General features: G+C 50.9%; 1 protein-coding gene across 1 annotated transcript in view; it reads left to right on the top strand.

Annotated features, from left to right (window-relative positions):
- The window catches only part of RAPGEF5 (Rap guanine nucleotide exchange factor 5), a 245,354-nt gene that overhangs the window by 204,423 nt on the left and 20,140 nt on the right, over positions 1–20,791 (top strand). The window contains exons 15-21 of the mRNA XM_051852807.2: positions 459–489; positions 1,346–1,424; positions 4,495–4,644; positions 9,169–9,266; positions 12,979–13,101; positions 14,684–14,862; positions 20,658–20,748. Coding sequence (XP_051708767.1) covers positions 459–489; positions 1,346–1,424; positions 4,495–4,644; positions 9,169–9,266; positions 12,979–13,101; positions 14,684–14,862; positions 20,658–20,748 — 751 coding nt within the window. The remainder of the gene's footprint in view (positions 1–458; positions 490–1,345; positions 1,425–4,494; positions 4,645–9,168; positions 9,267–12,978; positions 13,102–14,683; positions 14,863–20,657; positions 20,749–20,791) is intronic.

Genomic DNA, 20,791 nt, shown 5'->3' with positions numbered 1-20,791 from the left:
ATATATATATACTTTATTTTATTTTTACTTGGAAGTCAGAGTTACACAGAGAAAGAAGGAGAGGCAGAGAGAGAGAGAGAGGTCTTCCACCCACTGGTTCACTCCCCAGTTGGCTGCAATAGCCAGAGCTATGCCGATCCGAAGCCAGGAGCTTCTTTCGGGTTTCCCACACGGGTGCAGGGGCCCAAGGACTTGGGTCATCTTCCACTGCTTTCCCAGGCCATGGCAGAGAGCTGGATCGGAAGTGGAGCAGCTGGGACTTGAACCAGCACCCATATGGGATGCCAGCACTGCAGGCAGTGGCTTTACCTGCTATGCCACAGTGCTGGTCCCCCCTTATATCTTTTTTAAGGAGCAAACTCCTCCACCCCAGTGCATAAAACTTGGTCTTCCACGACAATAACTGGCGTTCTTCTGGGTTTGGGATGCAGGCTGACTTGTTGTCTTTCTCCTTTCAGCACTGTGGATGAATATTCACCACAAAGGAAGGTAAGACAGGTGCTTCCACGGAAATCAGGCGATCTGGCCCTTCTTCCTGCCTCGGGCACGCGGGGGCGGGGGCTGCCGGGGCTGCAGCAGGCAGCACGTGCAGCTCCACTTTCGTGTCCCTGTGCCCATGCACATCGGAGTTCAGCCACGTGCCCTGAATCGGATTGGGTTCTCCGTCTTTCGTGGTGCGTTTTTGGAGTCTCAAAGGCTCCTCTGCTGTCCCCAGTGGCAGGCATTTGACTTTCGACATGTCTCTGCCTCCCTTCCCCAAAATCCAGGCAACAGTTTTGGCCCAAGGTGGGGGTGGGGGGAGTCTGTTAAGGAAGAGGTTTGCACTGAGCACCACAGAGGGAGAGGTGAGCGAGGGTTGGCGTGTTCCCCTTTGCGCGCGCTGTGGGCACGGGTTTTGTAGAAGCTGATGCAGCCGGGGAGGGGGCAGGAACATCTCAGTGCACCAAGGCTGTTTCCTGTTTCCCTGCAGAGAGTCGCTGGACCACAGCAGGGGCATGGCTTTCTCAGAAGGATCGAGGGATGTTTGTAGGCTCCAGTTGTGGGAGATTGTGGGGGTACTCATCACCACGTGGCAGAGAGTAACAACAGGGGCGTGGCTGGCACTGGTTTTGGCCATCGCCATTAAGTTGCTCAGAATCTCCATTCCCCTCCTCCCCCCCCCCCCCCCACGTATTCATGGAGACAACTCCCAATTTGTTTCTCTAAGATTGGATGGGTGGATTTCAAGTTTTTCAAAAAAAAAAAAAAAAATTGGCCAGCTCCTTGGGAACATGTTGTCAGCAGCTGTGGATTTCCAAAGGGCAGGCCCCAGTCCTTCATTGTTCTCTTTCTCCCTTTTTTGCAGAATAAAGTCCTTTTCCACCAATTCAGTCTCAAGGAGAACTGGCTGCAGCACAGAGGCGCTGTGATTGAAACGGAAGAAAGTGAGTCGGGCTCCAGCTTGGGGGGGTTGAGGCCGCCCGGGGTTGCAGCTCGTCACCGGCTTCCTCCGGCCCATGTTCACGGCCAGGAGCTGCTCTTCTCTCTGCCTCTGAGCATCAGTTTCCATGGACCACATCATCCCGTCCCGAGGGCCAAGGGCGTTGTGAACTTGGGACGTAAGGACAGGGAACCAGGCAAGAAGCCTCTGTGTTGTCGGGTAGAGGTGCAAAATGTACCGAGAACAGCCTTTGCCTTTTTCCCATAACCACCTGAGAAGGCCACCAAGGCCACAGGACAGGGGTCGGGGCTGGGTTTGGCCCCGAGATTTACAGAAGAAAGGTCTTGGAGAGAATAATGAGGCAGGCTGTGTGCTCAAAGTGCCTGCAAAGCAAGGCTGTGCCGGGTGGTACCGCACTGCAGTAGGCGCGCAGTAGTGCTACAGGGGCAGAGGGCGGGACCTGACACCCCCTGGAAGGCGCTGTCCACTCACTGCTAGAGGAAACTCCTCTTGAGCGCCCTGAGGATGCCAGTGAGCCTTTCTCTGTCCTGTTCTATAAGGGGAAAGGAAGAGTGGCAGGAGTGCAGAGCCAGGAGACAGTGAATTAAAATGTTCACACTCTGGTGACCTTGAGACTCCCTTAATTTTTAAAGAAAATATTTCTTCCTTTATTTGAAAGGAGGAGTTAAAGGTTGGGGGGGGAGGGGAGAGACAGCGCAAGAGAGCATGAGCACATGATCGATGAATCTTCCATCTGGTGGTTCAGTCCCTAAATGTCTTCAGTATCTGAGGCTGAGCCAGGCCCAAGCCAGGAGCTCCATGTGGGTGCAGAGGCCCAAGCACGTAGGCCATCTTCCACTGCTTTTCCAGATGCATTAGCAGAGAGCTGTATTCCAGGTGGAGCCGCTGGGACTAGAACCGGTGCCCATCTGGGATGCCAGTGCTGCAGGCAGCAGCTTAACCCACAATGCCACAGTGTCAGCCTCTTTCAATTTCTTATTTTTATTTTTTTAAAGATTTATTTTTATTTATTTGAAAGAGTTACACAGAGAGGAGAGACAGAGAGATAGAGATCTTCCATCCGTTGGTTCACACTCCGCTTGGCTGCAATGGCCGGAACTGAGCCGATCCGAAGCCAGGAACCAGGTGCCTCTTCCAGGTCTCCCAAGCAGGTGCAGGGGCCCAGGAACTTGGGCCATCTTCTGCTGCTTTCCCAGGCCATACCAGAGAGCTGGATTGGAAGTGGAACAGCGGGACCCAAAACCAGCACCCATATGAGATGCTGGCACTGTAGTATGTGGTTTTACCTGCTATGCCACAGTGCTGACCCCTTAATTTCTTGAACATTTAAAACACCCAGTGTCCCAGGAGTGCTTCTTCTGCCCTGTGGTGTTTGTGTGCAGTGTCTCTGAGAGAGAGATTGTAGCCAGCTAAGCGTCATTTAGCCCAAGTCGAAGAGCAGGCAAAATGATCTGACCTCCTGATGCAGTCATCAGTGACGCTCCTTGCTTGTGTTGTCTGACAGTTTGATGTGCCATCCCCGCTGAGTTTCAAGGAGCCTCAGCGTTCCGACACCCCTGACCTTGTTCGCTGGCTTCTTAAGCCACCTGTCTGTCTGCCTTACAGTCAGTACTTTGGGCCCAGATCTCCTGCCTTGCTCAGGAAGCCGGCTTCTCTGTGGAAGCAGGAAGCCTTTGTTTTCTCACGCCCATCAAGTTGACTGCTCGGTAAATGTCATTGTCTCAGCTCCCGCACCACCCGCGGCACATGAGATCCGTCCAGTGCTTCCCGGCCGTGTGTTTACTTTGGGGCTCTGTCCAAAATTCACAGGCAGACTTTCGCTTAGTTTGCATTTCTGCGAAAACAGCCCTGCGCTGAGTTCTGTGGTGCCATTTTAAAATCGCCTGGAAGGTTTTTCTGGAAGCTATGCTCTGGCTGTCTTTGATTAGGTGTTACAGAAGAGCAAAATATCTAAGATGGTATTCTCCCCCTGTCTGTTCAGAAGGAGCCTTTTTTTAATGGCTTCAGAGGAGCTGTCATTGGTTTCCATTGCTGTTGAACAGTTTCTGCTGTTCAAATGGTAAAATTTCCCCCAGGATCCTTTCTCCCTGATAGCGAGAACGTCCTGGGAATAATGATTGGCGCCACGGACAATAAGAAGGAAATTAAAAAGGCGAGGGAGGCGAAACTTATGCGCCAGCTCATGCCAGGGGCAAGCTGACGACCGAGCCTCCGATAAGCTTCCCGGGATTCTCACAGCCCAGGCAGGGCTCAGCTTGGGCGATGGGGCCTGTTCTGGAAGGGAGTGTAAGATCACAATTCATGAGTTAACATGCTGACGGGCTGCTGTGAGAGCGGGCAGCGCCTCTCACAGCAGGGGTTGTACAGTACGGTCGTTGGCGCCCAGGTGCCCCAGATGGGGTGAGCAGGTGCCTGCCACGTGCACAGGCTGGAGCTGCCCTGGACTCCCCTGACAGCTGGGAAACCTGAGTCCACGCGTACTTGTTCACTGGCTGGCCGACGGCCACGTTTTGCTTGTACAGCACACACTGACAGGCTTATCACCCCATGGCTTCACGTACATATGTCAGTTGGTCAGTCTCACTCCGAAGGGCTTCATAAAACTGAACAAAGGGGCCAGTGTCGTGTACAGCGGGTTAAGCCACTGCCTGCGACACCAGCATCCCATATGAGCACCAGTTTGATCCACTTCTGATCCAGCTCCCTGTTGACGTACCTGGAAAAGCAGCAGAAATGGCCCAAGTGCTTGTGTCCCTGCTGTCCACATGGGAGACCCAGATGGAGTTTGAGGCTCTTGGCTTTAACTCTGGTCCAGCCCTGGCTGTTGCTGCCATTTGGGGAGTGAACCAGCCAATGGAAGATTCTCCCGCTCTCTGTCTCTCCTCCCCCCCTCCCACTCTGTCTCTTGTTCCCTCTCTGTACCTCTGCCTTTCAAATAAATAAATAAATCTTACAGAAAATGAAAGAGAGTAGCACGGTGGGTACCTTGGATGGAACAGCCTGTGGCTGGCCACCAAGGCTCTCTGCTCACACACAGTTCTTCCCTCCTGCAGTCTTTTGCCACGTGTACATAACGGAGCACTCCTACGTCAGCGTGAGGGCCAAAGTTTCCAGCACAGCCCAGGAGATCCTGAAAGTGGTCGCAGAGAAGATCCATCACGCAGAAGAGGAGCTGGCCCTGGTGGCCATTGCGTTCTCCGGGGGTGAGTTGTTTCCCATCTCTGATTATTCCTCTCCCACTGTCCCTTCCGGGCCCACAGCTGGATAACCATGGCAACAGTGAGGTGCCGCCTAGCAGAGGTGTTTCCATGGCAACGGCTGGGTGCTGCTGGATGCTGAATTTTCCTCCCAACAGCTGACTCGGGAGGCATGCCCAGTGTTTTTGAAATGCATTATAAGGCTTTTTGTATTTTGGACTCTAGATAAGCCTTCTATTTGTATACTTAAATTAACTATGGGAATTGCTAAAGGGGGGAATTACTATAGGGAAAAAAAATAAAATAAAAAGGAGTCTTACTGCCAGGTGACAATTTAATACCTGAAGACTCCGTGTTGGAAGATAGCAAAACTGTGCAGTAAGCCACGTGCCCACAGGACAGCGTTCCTGCAGGTGGACATGGGGAGTGAGGCCTGTCTCCCCCTGTGAGGCTTTCTTGATCCTCAGAGAATGGGTTATTGTCTGTTTTGAATAGGATCACACAGATTACAAGCTGACACCATCGATCCGTGGGGCCCAAACAGACCTCTCGGTTTTCACTGGGGCCTGTCACTTCTCAGTGGCACCCGCCTCCCTTTGTGACTTGCAGTCTTTATTTCCTATCTCATGAACCCCAAGCAAAGCACCAAGACCGTGGCTTAGCTGCAGTCACTGGGCTGCTCCGCCAGCGATGGGGCCGCGGGGAGGGGACAGAGCGGCCTTTGCGTGGGCCCTTTGTTTACGGCAGGCTATACCTGGTGTTGAAGTCCCGTGTGGCTCCTGCGGTCTCCAAGCCAGCGAGTTCCACGTGCAGACAGAGCCCCGCTTCTGCCGGGCCTCTTCTGCCTCCCCAGGAATCTAACGGTGCATCGTCTTGGAGCAGGCATCCGAGACGCGTGTGGACCCCGTGAATTTTAATCAGCAAGTGGTTGCATTTTTGATAATAGATTTTGGGTGGAGATGATAAATGTTTATTATATGTGATTTTCAGGGACCAAAGATATTATTAAACTATTGGCCTTTTAAATAGTATTAAAGCTTCCTCAAAACTAGTATTTGATGTCAAGTTGCTACCGCTACAGAAAGTAATCTTTGGGTGCCCAGCTAGACAGGTGTTGGGAGAGGGACGGGCCCTAGGAACCTAACAGTACCACTGAGATCGTCTCCGGGAGCTGGCTCGTCAGCCGGGGGCCACGTGAGAGTCTGCCAATTAATGAGTGGCTCTTTCACTACCCAGTTATCTATTTGATGGCTGTGAAATGCCATTTTCATACTCTATTAAATTAGATTCATCAGGGCGAGCTAGCGTGTATAGACCCATTGCTAATCATCGCTAGAAATATCAGCTTATCTGCTGAATTACCCCACAGATTTGGAAACGTGCCATAGCTTTCCACCCATTAGTTATTCTGTCTGTTAAGAACCTTTGTGCCTGCATTTGATTATCTCTGAAACAATAACGTGGTAAAGAAGCAGGGCAGGTGGGACGGGCCAGAGCTTAATGCATTTCTTGCTCCCGTTACTTAATGTTTTTTAAATGATTGATTGATTGATTGATTGATTTGGGAAACATACAAGCAAATCTGCCATTCAGTGGTTCACTCACCAGATGCCCAGAATAACCAGGATTGGGTCAGGTTGAGGCCAGGAGCCAGGCATTCAATCCAGATGCCCCCCCTGGGTGAGCAACTAGGACCCAATCACTTGAGCCACCCCCTGCTGCCTCCCAGGTGCTCATTAGCAGGACACTGGAATCAAGAACAGAGCCAGTCTCTAGCCCAGGCAGTCTGCTAAGGGATGGAGGCGTCCCAACCAGCAGCTCAGCTACTACACCAAAAACACCTGCCCCACTTACATAGTTTTTTGTAAATAATGTTTCATGCTCCTCTAGAGTGAAATTATCATGAGATCTGTATTTTCTTTTTGTCCACAAAAGTTTAAAGATGTTGGAAGTTCTTTGGATTTTTCTGAAAGAAGCAGTACTATCATCCTTATATCTTTAGTAGACTTTTTTTTTTCTTTTATGATTTATTTATTTATTTGAAAGGCATAGCGATCGTAGGGGGCTATATTTTCCATCCAGTGGGTCACTCTCTAAATGGCCATGAAAGCCAGGGCTGGGCTGCGCCAAAAACCAGAAGCCAGGAACTCCCTCTGGGTCTCACAAGAGGGTGGTAACTTGAGTCATTGTCCACTGCTGCCCAGGCACATTCGCAGGGCGCTGGATCAGAAGCAGAGCAGCTAGAGGGCGCTGTTGTGGCTTAGCTGGTAAAGCCGCCACGTGTGACGCCAGTGTCCCATGTGGGTGCCAAATGGGAGACCTGGACAAAGCTGCTGGCTTCAGGCTTTGTCCCAATCCCAGCCATTGCAGCCATCTGGGGAGTGAGCCAGCAAATGAAAGATCTCTGTCTCTCTCTGTAACTCTGGCTTTCAAATAAATAAATAATTTTTTTTTTTTGACAGGCAGAGTGGACAGTGAGAGAGAGAGACAGAGAGAAAGGTCTTCCTTTTGCCGTTGGTTCACCCTCCAATGGCCGCCGCAGCCGGTGCGCTGCGGCCGGTGCACCGTGCTGATCCGATGGCAGGAGCCAGGTGCTTCTCCTGGTCTCCCATGGGGTGCAGGGCCCAAGTACTTGGGCCATCCTCCACTGCACTCCCTGGCCACAGCAGAGAGCTGGCCTGGAAGAGGGGCAACCGGGACAGAATCCGGTGCCCCGACCGGGACTAGAACCCGGTGTGCCGGCGCCGCTAGGCGGAGGATTAGCCTAGTGAGCCGCGGCGCCGGCCTTCAAATAAATAAATAAATTTTTTTAAAATGTAGGAGTGGAACAGCTGGGGCTTGCACCAGCACTCCAGTGTGAGGTGCAGGTGCAGGTGGCTTTTTACCTGCTGTGCCACAGGGCCCACCCCTCCCATGAACTTTCTGAAGACCCTTGTATGCACCGATTTGTAAAAAAAATTGTACCAAAGAACATTTGTCTTTGAATTCCAATATTTAATTCCAACGTTTTGAAGTAGTCATGGTAACCTCCCCAGCTGTTCAGAGGCTAAAACCATACATTTTCATCTTTCATCGTATATGAGAAACCTGAAAATAAAGGAAAAAATATTTCTTGGAAAATAGAAAGGTTTTTATCATAAAGACACGGGTTATTTTCTGTAAAGTGTGAATGAGACTCCTAAATCCCCTTGTCACTTAGACACAGGCACACAGAGCACCGAGAGAAATTCTAGCCCAGTGAGAAAGCGGTTCAGAACCGGGCTGTGACACCCGTGACCTGGCGTCATAGTATTATCAATCTTTATGATGCTGGGCCATAAAGAATCTATTAGACTGTCATTTGTATTCTCTGTATCAAGCAGAAATATTCCAAACTAAGTTTGGATTGGAGCTGATCATCTAGAGAGAATGGTGTCCAGTCACTGGATGGCCACGCGGCTCCCGTGGCTGTGGCAGGAGGCTTTGATATTGCTTCAGTTTTGCAGTTAGGAGGAGGATGCTTTTCCAGGAGGGAAGCTGTTGTGTCATTACAAGGCTCTCCTTGCAGTACAGAAAAGGTCAGAGGGCAGGGACAGTTCGCAATCAGGGAGATGCGACAGAAGAATACGTGAAAGGGTTTTCTGCCTCACTAGGAGTCAGCAAACCCAGAAGAAACTGAGAATCCCATGTGGGTTTTAACCAAACAGCAAATCTGCCAAAAGCCACCATCAGTGTAGGTCAGAACCATGCCAGACACCTCTTTTTAGGAAAATAGTGTGATTTGTTTTCTTGAAAAGAATTGCAAAGAAATTTGGAAGCATGTATCCAAAACTTCCAAACTGTTAATTCACTTTGAGCCAGTACTTCCAGTACTAGGAATCTGTCATAAGAAAATCATCTACAAGCAGACAGATTTGTGCCATAGTGTATTGACTTTGACAGTGTGTGTGGGGGTTGCCCTTTAATCAAGTCCATTATCTTCCAGCTCCTGGCTGCTGCTCTGCATATGACAAGCCATCTGCCCCAAAGAAAGTAGGAGCCATTAAACCCTCAACAGTAGTAGAAAGATTAAATGATGTTATATAACCAATGAAACATGATATAGACAGATCATGTTTTAAAGGTTTGTTTATTTATTTATTTAAAAGGCAGAGTTACAGAGAGGCAGAGAGAGAGAGAAAGAGTCTTCCATCTGCTGGTTCACTCTCCAGATGGCTGCAACAGCTGCAGCTGCGCCGATCCAAATCCAGAAGCCAGTAGCTTCTTCCGGGTCTCCCACATGGGTGCAGGGGTCCAACCACTTGGGCCATCTTCCACTGCTTTCCCAGGCCATAGCAGAGAGCTGGATCGGAAGTGGAGCAGCTGGGACTCAAACCGGTGCCCATATGGGATGCTGGCACTGCAGGCGGTGGCTTTACCCGCCCCAATCCACTTTAAGTCATACTTACTTTTAACTATTTTTTTAAGAACTTCACACTTCAGATGCACTGTGTAGGCCTACTGCTACTCTTATGTTTCTCATGACTTTTTTTTTTCTTTTTTGAAATAAAGAGAAGCATGAACTTCAGCCGAATGACTTGGCCATCTCCAAATCCGTTGAGGCATCCGGGCGGTTATATGTCTACCGGAAGGACCTGGCTGACACTTTGGTAAGGAACCATGGCCTTGAACTAGAAACACGCAGCACTACCCTCAGACACGACACAGGTTTCCCATGCCAAATCCCTCCAAAGGGAAAACTTCCTGAGCTTCTGAAACACCAGCTGTGGGATCGGTGATCTCTCCATTTTATTCCGTTTCCTCTTTCCTGGGAGTCTGTGGGGATGAGGCTGAGAAACGCACCCTGGGTGGGTTGGAGGGAAAGGGACGATTCACTGCATCTGGTGCACTTGGAATGTTCCACTTCCTTGAGGAATGGGGGATTTTCCCTGTGTTCATTGGAGTCATAACCATGAGACATCAGATTCCACGGAAGCCCAGGAGTTTGACAAAATGTAGATTCCACGCTGTATCTTGTTTACAGTTAGAAATTTAAGACTCTGCCTAGGTGGGCATTTTTCTGTTGTGCTGTTCCGAAAGACCTCAGCCTGTGGTTGCTTCCCAAATGGCAGAACCGTTCCCTTGGAACCTTCTAGAAAGAATGGGCTCTCCCAGGCAGCCAGCCTATCGTCTGGACTCAGGGTCCTCCTCACCCCTCATGCAGTTGTCACCGGGTGGGTCTTTGCAGCTGGCACAAGACACCTTCACCAGTTCATGGAAAGTACGCATCATGTAAAAACCATGCACAGATCTCAAAACTTCTCTGCGCCAAATAAACTTAGCTTTACATTCCATTTTCCATGAACTCTTTGATGTCCTCCTGAATTGTGTTAACCAAAACTGCTTTAACAGAAATATTACGTGTAAAGTTAACCTGCAGGATATCTAACTCCCATCATACTGTCCATTGCTATCAATTTTAACCCATAGTACTGGATACGAATGTGCCACATAATTTGCACATGGTTCAAAGAGCCTGGGTAACAGACTCCGAGTAAAACCAAGTCAGGGAGAGTGCTAGGGTATTAAACCCAGTTGTGTTTGGCTCCAATGCCCCTGCGGATTGCTCTCATTGTGCATGATTTAGAAGAAAAGGAGCTGACCTCTTCCTGTTCCTTGCATGTCTGCACTGAAATTGTGGGCTTGCTCATTTCATCTTCAAAACATTGCAGTTGGGGCTCACTTGGCTAATCCTCCGCCTGCGGCACCAGCATCCCATATGGGCACTGGGTTCTAGTCCCAGTTGCTCCTCTTCCAGTCCAGTTCTCTGCTGTGGCCCGGGAGTGCAGTGGAGGATGGCCCAAGTGCTTGGGCCCTGCACCCCATGGGAGACCAGGAGAAAGCACCTGGCTCCTGGCTTCGGATTGGTGCAGCGCCGGCCGTGGCAGCCATCTAGGGAGTGAACCAAAGGAAGGAAGACCTTTCTCTCTGTCTCTCTCTCTCACTGTCTATAACTCTACCTGTCAAATAATAATAATAATAAAAAAGATTGCAGTTCAAATAGAAGAAAAGGGAAGCCTCACACTTGGAACCACTAGGACCCACTAGCACGAGCACACCCATTCATCTTAGAAGACAGGAATTAGAGCTGTGAAGGGACAGGAGAGGGAGAGTGTCTCGATGACCGGGTTCCAGGACAAGGGCGTGGCTAGGGAAAGTCGGAGGAACAGACCACCAAGTAGAACAGCCTTGCATCCTGCGGAGGGCAGCAGGTGTTGGTGCACTGCGCAACTCGCAGCTCGCCCTTTGAAAGTCTGCCGGGCAGTCCGTGCGTCCCAGCCTGGCCAGGCCAGTCCTGGAGAAGCCCCGCCTTCCCTCCGTTGCCCGCGCCCTCCTGTCCACACCACACCTGCATGGTTGTGAGTTCAATGAGCGTGTCAGTATTTTCTGAGCTGTTGATGGAGTCGGTGTTTTCTGAGCATCACACTGAGGCACGGAGGACATGTGTACCGTGAGCTGCTTTGGGGACAACCACATGTGTGGAGAAAGCTCTGTGGTGGTTGTGTGTGCATGTGTGCATACGTGTGTGTATGCATACGTGTGTGCCCGCATGTATGTTTTAAGGAAACCTTTTTATAAATGTAAAACTAAACCAAATACAAATCTTTCCTAATTTAGTTATAGATTAATATTTCTTTAAAGATTTATTTATTTATTTGAAAGAGTTACACAGAGATGGCGAGGTAGAGAGAGGTCTTCCATCCTCTGGTTCACTCCCCAATTGGCCACTATGGCCAGAGCTGTGCCAGTCTAAAACCAGGAGCCAGGAGCTTCTTCCGGATCTCCCACGCCAGTGCAGGGGCCCAAGGACTTGGGCCATCTTCCACTGCTTTCCCAGGCCACAGCAGAGAGCTGGATTGGAAGTGGAGCAGCTGGGACTTGAACCAGTGCCCATATGGGATGCTGGTACTGTAGGTAGCAACTTTGCCCACTATACCACAGCACCCACCCCTAGATTAATATTTGACATCTGAAATACTTGCTTTCTCGTGTCCCTTGTTTTTGCAAAGTCCTCATTTGTTTCGCTTTGAGGTCATTAACTAGTCAAGTCCAACCCCTCAAAGGGGAGAATTTATATTTTAATTGGCAAACACCAAATAGTTTGGAAAGATGGCAAAGCAACATTTTTTCTTTTAAATAGCCAATAGTGACAGCAGATTTAAAGTTGTGTTGGCCAAATTAAAACAACAAAAAGGAAAGAACAAGAGAGGAAGGAAGAAGTGGGAGGGAGGAAAGAAGGAAATACTATGATATTCTTAGAATTGTACCTACGGCCGGCGCCGCAGCTCACTAGGCTAATCCTCCACCTGTGGCGCTGGCACCCGGGTTCTAGTCCCGGTCAGGGCTCCGGATTCTGTCCCGGTTGCTCCTCTTCCAGTCCAGCTCTTTGCTGTGGCCAGGGAGTACAGTGGAGGATGGGCCAAGTGCTTGGGCCCTGCACCCCATGGGAGACCAGGAGAAGCACCTGGCTCCTGGCTTCGGATCCGTGCGATGTGCCAGCCGGAGAGGCCAATGGAGGGTGAACCAACGGCAAAAGAAGACCATTCTCTCTGTCTCTCTCTCACTGTCCACTCTGCCTGTCCAAAAAAAAAAAAAAAAAAAAAAAATTGTACCTACAAGCTGTGTTGAATCTGTTAAAAAAGTTAACTCAAAATACACTAATGAAGTTGGGGTGACATGTCATCCTGTCTTCCCCCTAGGTGTTCCGAGATGCCCTTACCAGTTCTGTAGAGTTAGCTCCTGTTTACACAGGGGAAACCAGTTGAGACGTAAAAGGGCCCTCCTCCACGGGTGCACATGTGAGACAGCTCGTGCCTGGTGTCTCATGTAAATGCGCTCGCTCTCCACGGGCGTTTCGCTGCGGTCTGTAAACGCGTGTCTGGGCTGAGGCCTGCTCAACAGATGTCCTGTGAAAGCCGTGTCTGTCTGTGTTGAAGTGCACCCTGACATTTCTTTTGTTTGTTTTTATACTAACCCTGCTGGCGCGTTCCTTCCTACCAGCAGCCAAAGTGATGTGGGGGCTCTTGCTTTCATTGTGCTGTCTGCCGGCAGTGTTTTATGATCGGATCTGTGGAGGTGGGGGAGGTGTGAGCACGTGGGGGCGGGGCAGGCTCACTCTGAGGTTGTCTGCCTTTGCCAAGATCCTTTCCTAAATTGGCTGTAACCTATTGAAGGTGAACAGACCAGCGAAAATATTAAGTGCACTCAGAAAAGATTGCCGTTCTAATTCTGGACTTCTGGTGCTCTCTGTGTGGCCAGCCGAGTTCCGTGCAAACCGCTGGGAATGACCAAGCGCCCTTGTGCTTCTGTCTGTGCCTTTAGAACCCCTTCGCGGAAAACGAGGAGTCGCAGCAAAGGTCGATGCGGATTTTGGGGATGAACACTTGGGATCTGGCCTTGGAGTTAATGAATTTCGATTGGAGTCTATTCAATTCCATTCACGAGGTACGTTCTGAGTACTAAGAGGATGCACCTGCTAATGCTACTTGAGCTATGGATTCTTTTTGGAGAACGTGCGTATGCATGGTGATAAGCTAGGGTAGCGTGATCCGAACGCTGTTTCCAGACTTAAAATACATTCAAATACTGACCCAATCCTAGGACAAGCAGATGTTATGGTCAAGTTTTATTTACTGCTGTTTATATAAAGTGGTATAAATATGCAAGATTTGTATAAAATGTATGCATCCTTGTTTATGAATACACACACATTGATAAATGTATTTGAAGCTGCCAACGGGGTTGAGGAACTGTTTTCTCTTTGATATTGGCATTTTTATTTTTCTGTGAAGTTTACACGGGTTATGCATGTTATACATGTACAAATCCATTCACCCATTTACTTCAGAAGATTCTAGACAATTAGACTTGTGCTGCAATTTTGGCTATATTTCAGATTTTTATATTCATCTCTTTCCTCCCTTGAGGACACATGATTGCGTTTATCAAGCAGTAGATTAGGAACAAAATGCTAATGACAACTAATGAGTGTATTTGGGCAATGGGAGGTCTCGCAGGGATCAGGGGATGAAAAATGTGAGAGCCCCCTGCAACCATATGGTCACGTTGGTTTTGCCGTGCGGTGGAATTTCTCATTCTGGAATGGCCCGTTCTCCTCAGTGCCCTAGGAGCATGTGTTAGCATCCTTCACGTGTCACGTGTTTTCTCATTTGAAAATTAACATTGCACTCTGAATTTGAGCACATAGTGCATTTACTCGGGTTAGGCGATTTGTGTCTTTGGAAAAATATTAGTACCGCTGTCCCCAGCTTGTTCAGTGGGAGCCTGCAGATTATGTCTGTAAAATGCACACTCATTTAAAATCCAATGTAATCCTTGGTTATATGCTCCATCTACATAAATCGCTACTCGCATTTGTAAATTACCGGACCTTGCCCTCATCTCATGTTCGTCCCACTTCTGGTTTGACAATCGTGCCTATGGGTGATTCTCAGAGCGGGGGTGCCCACGCCAGCATCAGCAGCGTCACCCCGGGAACCTGCACTCTCGTCTTCAGCCCCTCCACAGAGCCTCTGAACCAGAACTTCTCCAGGTGGGGCCCAGTGATCTTTGCTGTCACCTTCCTGCCAAGTGGACTCAATTCACACCAAAACCGCGGGCTCCTTGGGGCTGATGAGCACCTGAACACCTGCTGGTCACACCTGTGCTCATTCTCACTTGGATTTCTCAACAGACCAAGTCTGGGAAGTGTGGGGGCTCCACGTGAGCTGCGACTTCACCTGGAGAATGTTTGGGTTTTCCTCTAAGAGATGTCTTTCTCGTATTCTGGAAAATCCCCGTTGTGTAAGGATCTTAGGTCAGCGTTATCGAGCAAGCCATGTGTAACACACGAGAAGCATCCTTTGGAACTTTTGCCATTATGATTGGCTATATAGTCCCTGTTGAGGCATTTAATGGTGTGGGAGTGGCTACCGGGAGTTGCTCTTGGAAAGGGACAGAACTGTGTCATCAAGGCGCCTCGGACCGTGCCTCCAGTAAACCCTGGCGTGAATCTGTTTCCTTCCAGCAAGAGCTGATCTACTTCACGTTCAGCAGGCAGGGGAGCGGGGAGCACACCGTGAACCTCAGCCTCCTGCTGCAGAGGTGCAACGAGGTGCAGCTCTGGGTTGCCACCGAGATCCTGCTCTGCAGCCAGCTGGGCAAGCGCGTGCAGCTGGTGAAGAAATTCATCAAGATCGCGGCACAGTAAGTTTCACCAGGTGGACAGTGCTGCCCCCCCCCCCGAGTGTGGGGATTTTTTTTTTTTTCCCCTTGTGATGGTAAGAAGCATTGGGTTGCGAAAGGGTAATATTGAGTGAAAGTGACCAAATGGCTGAGAAGGTCCGACCTTGCATGTTGAGGCCTTTGCATTCCAAGTATCTCTGTCTTCAGGAAGATGCAAGCATAGCACACGGAGGCAGTGTGCTGTGTGCTTAGAGCAAGAAAGCAGGTGGTACACAGCCCTCCAGGCCTGCCGCCAAACCACAGCGTGGCTGGGTGAGCCACAGTAAGCGAGGAGCCTGGAGCGGGAGGAGTGGCAGGCTCTGAAAATCGGGTGCATTCCAGGATTCTGCACATTGCTCTTTGAGGCCCAACAGATGGGACTTTTGCAAGCCTTGCCCTGCTTTGCCCTGCCTTGCCCTGCTTGACCGCTGTCCTCGCCTCCTGGTGTGCCCCAGACCCCAACCACTCTGCACACCCCCCTCCAAGCTTGGACGCCTGTGCTGACTCGGTCGCATCCGGCCACTTCCCCCCAGCACGTTGCTATCATTTTTCATGACCTCAGTCCAAGTCTCTCCTGGACTTCCAGAGGCAGGGCCCCTACCTGCCCTCTGCACACACACACACACACATGCACACGCACGCGCACACACACGCTTCCCCTCTTTAAAAGCCACTGTTTCATATGTATCAAGCATACAGAAATGCATCCCAGGGCTGTGTGAGCTTGCGAAGGGCAGCGTCCGTTTCTAAATTAATCATTGCACCTGGAAGCCTGCCTCAGCACTCGGCAGGTGGCAGCGATTCGGTAAATGTTGGTGGAGTGAAGTTGTCCAATACCAGATCTGCAGCCTGAGACCATTGGGTAGAAAGTCCCCCCTCCCCCCTGCAGGGAGCAGCATCCTCCCCCGTCCCCAGGCTTGCCATTGTAGTTCTCACTTTGCCTTCCAAAGCTTTTCAAAGTTTGATTTATCTATTTATTTGTTTGTTTTGTTTGTTTGAATGACAGAGTTAGAGAGAAGGGAAGAGAGAAAAAAAGATCTTGCATCCCCTAGTTTATTCCCCAAATGGCCTCAATGACCAGGGCTGTCCCAGGTTAAGGGCAGGAGCCAGGAGCTTCTTCTGGATCTCTCACATGAGTGGCAGGGACACAGGCACTTGGGCCATCTTCCACTGCTTTCCCAAGGGCATTAGCAGGGAGCTGGTTTGGAAGTAGAGTAGCCAGAACTCAAACCTGCACCTGTATGGGATGCCGGCACACTGCAGGTGGCGGCTCAACCTCCTACACCACAGTGTCTGCTCGCACAGTCGTCTTTACATCAGACAGGTTCAAGTATCTATCAGGGCCCTGTATTCAGGGAATGTGTGCTGGCAGGAACAGACTGATCCACACCCAAGCCCTGTCTTCACCAAGCTTGCCATGTGGCTACGACTCCTCCAGCCGATGTGTAGGGTAGAATGAGGTGGGTGCCCATGGGTGGGATCTGGTTTGTGGGGGAGGCTCCAACCCCATGGTGTGGAAAAGGAAACCAGGGGACCTCAGGGGAGGATTGTAGCATTGGAGGACCTGCTTGGCTACTGGGTGGATTTGATGGGTTGTGGGTCAGAAGAGCACCGGCTGCCAGGAAAAGCAAACTCGCTGGGGACAGAAGGAGGCCCGTGGCCCAGGAAGGCACCTTGTCCGCCTTGGCACCACAAGCCGGGTGGTTTGTCAGGCAGTGTGGGAGATCAGTGGGTGGAAGACGCCAGGACCCAACCGTGAAGGATCTTGAAGTTCATACAGAAGAGTTCGAACTGAAGCTCGAAGGCCAGAAGGATCGTCTGAGGGGTTTGGGGCAGGACGCTGGTGGGAAGAGGGGCTGTCCCTTAGGAAGGAAGGCTGCCCTGCGAGTAGCAGAGGCCGGGAGCTACGGGCCAGGGTCGGCCTGACCTGGCGTTTGGTGAGCCTGGAGAACACGTGCACCCCAGTCTTGGACTGTTTTTATGGTCAGTGCCCCCCCCCCATTTTTTTTATTCAGCCAATATGTTCTAAAATGACCCTTGAAAGTCCTTTTTTGCTAAAAAGGCTTTCTGCTAAATGCCAGTTAGGTGGAGAAATGGGACATAAATATCCCAAGGAGTAAAATGACACCTGCAGCCCAGCTCCCACTGTAAGATCCTGCCTATCCTCCAGGGGATGAAATAGATTCACATCTTCTCCTATAGCCCCTGAGCTCTTGAATTATTTATGGTGCGGGTCTCTATCCCTGGCCCCTGGAATAGAATGCCAACAAACATCCAGTTACATTCCTTATAATCACCCTGGTTAGGAAGAACCCAGGGAAAACAGTAATTTCCACAATCACAAAGTCTTTTCCCTGCCTAAGGCGGCTATTTGCATATTCATGTCTCCCCCACCTTCTCCGCCCATCCCCCACCTCTGGGGATGGAGTGGATTTCACTTCCTCACTCCAAGACAAAGGAATGTTTGCTGAACCGCAGTGTGTGTGACAGTGTGTTCTGACCGTGCAGCCGATAGCCCTGAGTGACAGGGACCTGGACTGAAATGGTACCTGATCTTTGCTCTGTATCAGAAATCATTAATTCCTTTCTTTACCAACAGATTCAGATACTAGGTGTCTGTTTTGTGTCGACTTTGAGAAAATGCTCAATGAACCGCAGAGATTGTTTATGGGCAGCTAAAAGATAGAAAGGAATGATGTCTAAGAGTCCGTAGAGATAAATGACACTAAATAAAAAGAGGAACAATTATTATTATTTTTTTTGACAGGCAGAGTTAGTGAGAGAGAGAGACAGAGAGAAAAAGGTCTTCCTTTCTGTTGGTTCACCCCCCAAATGGCTGCTATGGCCAGTGCGCTGCGCCGATCCAAAGCCAGGAGCCAGGTGCCTCCTCTTGGTCTCCCATGGGGTGCAGGGCCCAAGCACTTGGGCCATCCTCCACTGCCTTCCCGGGCCACAGCAGAGAGCTGGACTGGAATAGGAGCAACCAGGACAGAATCCAGAACCCCAACCAGGACTAGAACCCCGGGTACCGGCGCCACAGGTAGAGGATTAGCCAAGTGAGCCGCGGCGCCAGCCAGTTTTGTTTTTTTTTTTTTTTTTTTGACAGGCAGAGTGGACAGTGAGAGAGAGAGACAGAGAGAAAGGTCTTCCTTTGCCGTTGGTTCACCCTCCAATGGCCGCCGCTGCAGCCGGCGCACCGCGCTGATCCGATGGCAGGAGCCAGGGTCCAGGTGCTTTTTTCCTGGTCTCCCATGGGGTGCAGGGCCCAAGCACCTGGGCCATCCTCCACTGCACTCCCTGGCCATAGCAGAGAGCTGGCCTGGAAGAGGGGCAACCGGGACAGAATCCGGCGCCCCAACCGGGTCTAGAACCCGGTGTGCCGGCGCCGCAAGGTGGAGGATTAGCCTAGTGAGCCACGGCGCCGGCCCCAGCCAGTTATTTTTTAATAATAATTTTCAAGCCATCTCCCCAAAAGTCATCTTCGGTTCAGCAAGTGCCGTCTAAGGACTTGCTGGATGCTGGGCAGGTGGGTGATGGACAGGATGCAAGCATGAAGTGGTCTCCTTCCCTGCTCTCCAGGAACCTTGGGTCTAGTGGGAATGCCACTTGGGGAGGCCTCACCCGTGGGGAGGGGGAGCACCTAGAAGTGAGAGAGGCCCCGGCCCCATCTGCTGCCCAGCAATTGGAGTGGCTTCCACTGGCAGGAGCTCGGTAGAGGGACTGATCTTTCGAGACATGATGTCCAGGGGTGGAGCTGATTTCAGGCTGAGGTGAGGGAGGGTCACGATGCTGTAGCCTTGGGCCGCAGCTGTTCTCAAAAACAGGTGGGAGGGGAGGGGGGGTTGGTGTCGCAGCCCTGCACAGTAAGCTACCCCTTGGGACACTCACATCCCACATCCCATATCAGAGTCTGGGATGGAGTCCTGCCTCTGCTTCCAATGCAGCTTCCTGTTGATGTGCTTTGGAAGTGGCAAATGATGGCCCACATAACCTGGGTTCCTGCCAACCACAGGAGACCCAGATTGAGTTCCTGGCTCCCCGCTGCAGCCTGGCCCAACCCTAGCTGTTGCCGGCATTTGGGGAGTGAGCCAGCAGGTGCATCTCTGGGCCTTCTCTCTCTTCCTCTCTCTCACTCTGCCTTTCAAGTGAAAACAGAGCAAAAACCAGGTGGGGTACCAACTCACCGAATAGGAAGTCTCTTGTATATTCATGGGCTACAGCCAGCAGCGTCACGTTGGGCATGAAGGAGTCAGTCAGGCTGAGGGACCTGCAGGCAGAGCCAGAAGATGGGCAGGAGGACCCAGAGGGACACCCCGTACCCAGTGCAGGTCCAGCAGTGAGGTGCCTGCAGCGCAGGTGCTCAGCCCACATAGCTTTGACACCAGCTGTGGAGGCAGCAGTGCCAATCCGGGTTCCCGGCTAGGACGCAGGTGCACTTGGCCTCGAGCGGGATCTAGTGCACGAGGCTGGTTTCAGGAGGACCTGCCGGAATAGCCAGTTTATTTCTCTTAACAGCCCAAACCCTTTTCCTGGTCTGCATCAGGCATTCTTATTCACTGCCTGTGCAACTGGAAAGCCGCCTATCTGCGGAGGACAGACGTCCGTGTTGTGCTCACTGAGAACCACTGAAGTCTTCACAGCTGTTGGCCCATCTTGGAATGACGGGAAGTCACACTTCCTGAAAAAAGTCCTAAATACAGTAAAAAAATACACTGTCTATAAAGATACTCATCGTAACGTCCTGTGTAACAGGGAGAAATTGAAAGTAACTGAAAAGTCAGCAGTGGAGTAAATGCATTGTGGAATATGTTCTCCATGAAGTACTATGTAGCTGATAACGGTGATGGTGGAGAAGTCATAGTGCATTAGAGAGGTCTCACAAGGTTCATGGGAAGTGGAATTAAAAGATCAGCTGAGAAGCCGGTGCCGTGGCTCAATAGGCTCATCCTCTGCCTGCGGCGCCGGCACACCGGGTTCTAGTCCTGGTCGGGCACCAGATTCTGTCCCGGTTGCTCCTCTTCCAGGCCAGCTCTCTGCTGTGGCCCAGGAAGGCAGTGGAGGATGGCCCAGGTGCTTGGGCCCTGCACCGCATGGAGATCAAGAGAAGCTTCTGGCTTCGGATCAGCGCGGTGCGCCAGCCGCAGCGTGCTGGCCACAGTGGCCACATGGTGGGTGAACCAACGGCAAAGGAAGACCTTTCTCTCTGTCTCTCTCACTGTCCACTCTGCCTGTCAAAAATAAATAAATAAATAAAATAAAATAAAAAGAAGAAGACTTAGAAGAAGCTCCCAGCTCCTGGCTTTGGCCTAGGCCAGCCCCGGCCACTGCAGCCCTCTGGGGAGGAAGCTCCCAAATGAAGCTCCTGGCCTTGTCCTGGCCCTGCCGTGGCCATTTGGGGTGCGAATCAATGGATGGAAGATCTCTCTCTCTCTAACTCTTTTTCAAATCAATAAAATAAACCTTTAAAAAAGTAAAATACACAAAAGCTACAAAAAATTTCAAAATAACTAAAAAGCAGCACGTTGATGGAAGCCGGGCCCCGGGGGCTGTTGAAATGAGCGATGTGCGGGTGAAGAGCCGTGAGTTTGAAAGAGCCTCCCTTGAAGGTGTAAGTGCTTGCAGGATAGCTTTGCACCAAGCAGGGTGCCAGGCGTCGCGACTCCTGGGGAACAGGGGAGGGCGGCCCTGGGCGGCCTCAGCCTGCCCTTGGCGATCCTCCGGCCCGAGGAGGCTTCTTCACAGCACTCTGATTCTGATTCTGCTCTCTGACTCTGCAGCTGCAAGGCCCAGCGGAACCTCAACTCCTTCTTCGCCATCGTGATGGGTCTCAACACAGCGTCCGTCAGCCGCCTGGCACAGACCTGGGAGGTGAGCCACGGGCAGGTGGTGGTGGGGAGGCCGAGGGGCAAAG

This window comes from Oryctolagus cuniculus, chromosome 16 (assembly GCF_964237555.1).
Source record: "Oryctolagus cuniculus chromosome 16, mOryCun1.1, whole genome shotgun sequence".
Taxonomy (NCBI): domain Eukaryota; kingdom Metazoa; phylum Chordata; class Mammalia; order Lagomorpha; family Leporidae; genus Oryctolagus; species Oryctolagus cuniculus.
Note: the sequence above shows the minus strand (reverse complement) of the source record. Positions and strands in the feature narration are given on the sequence as shown.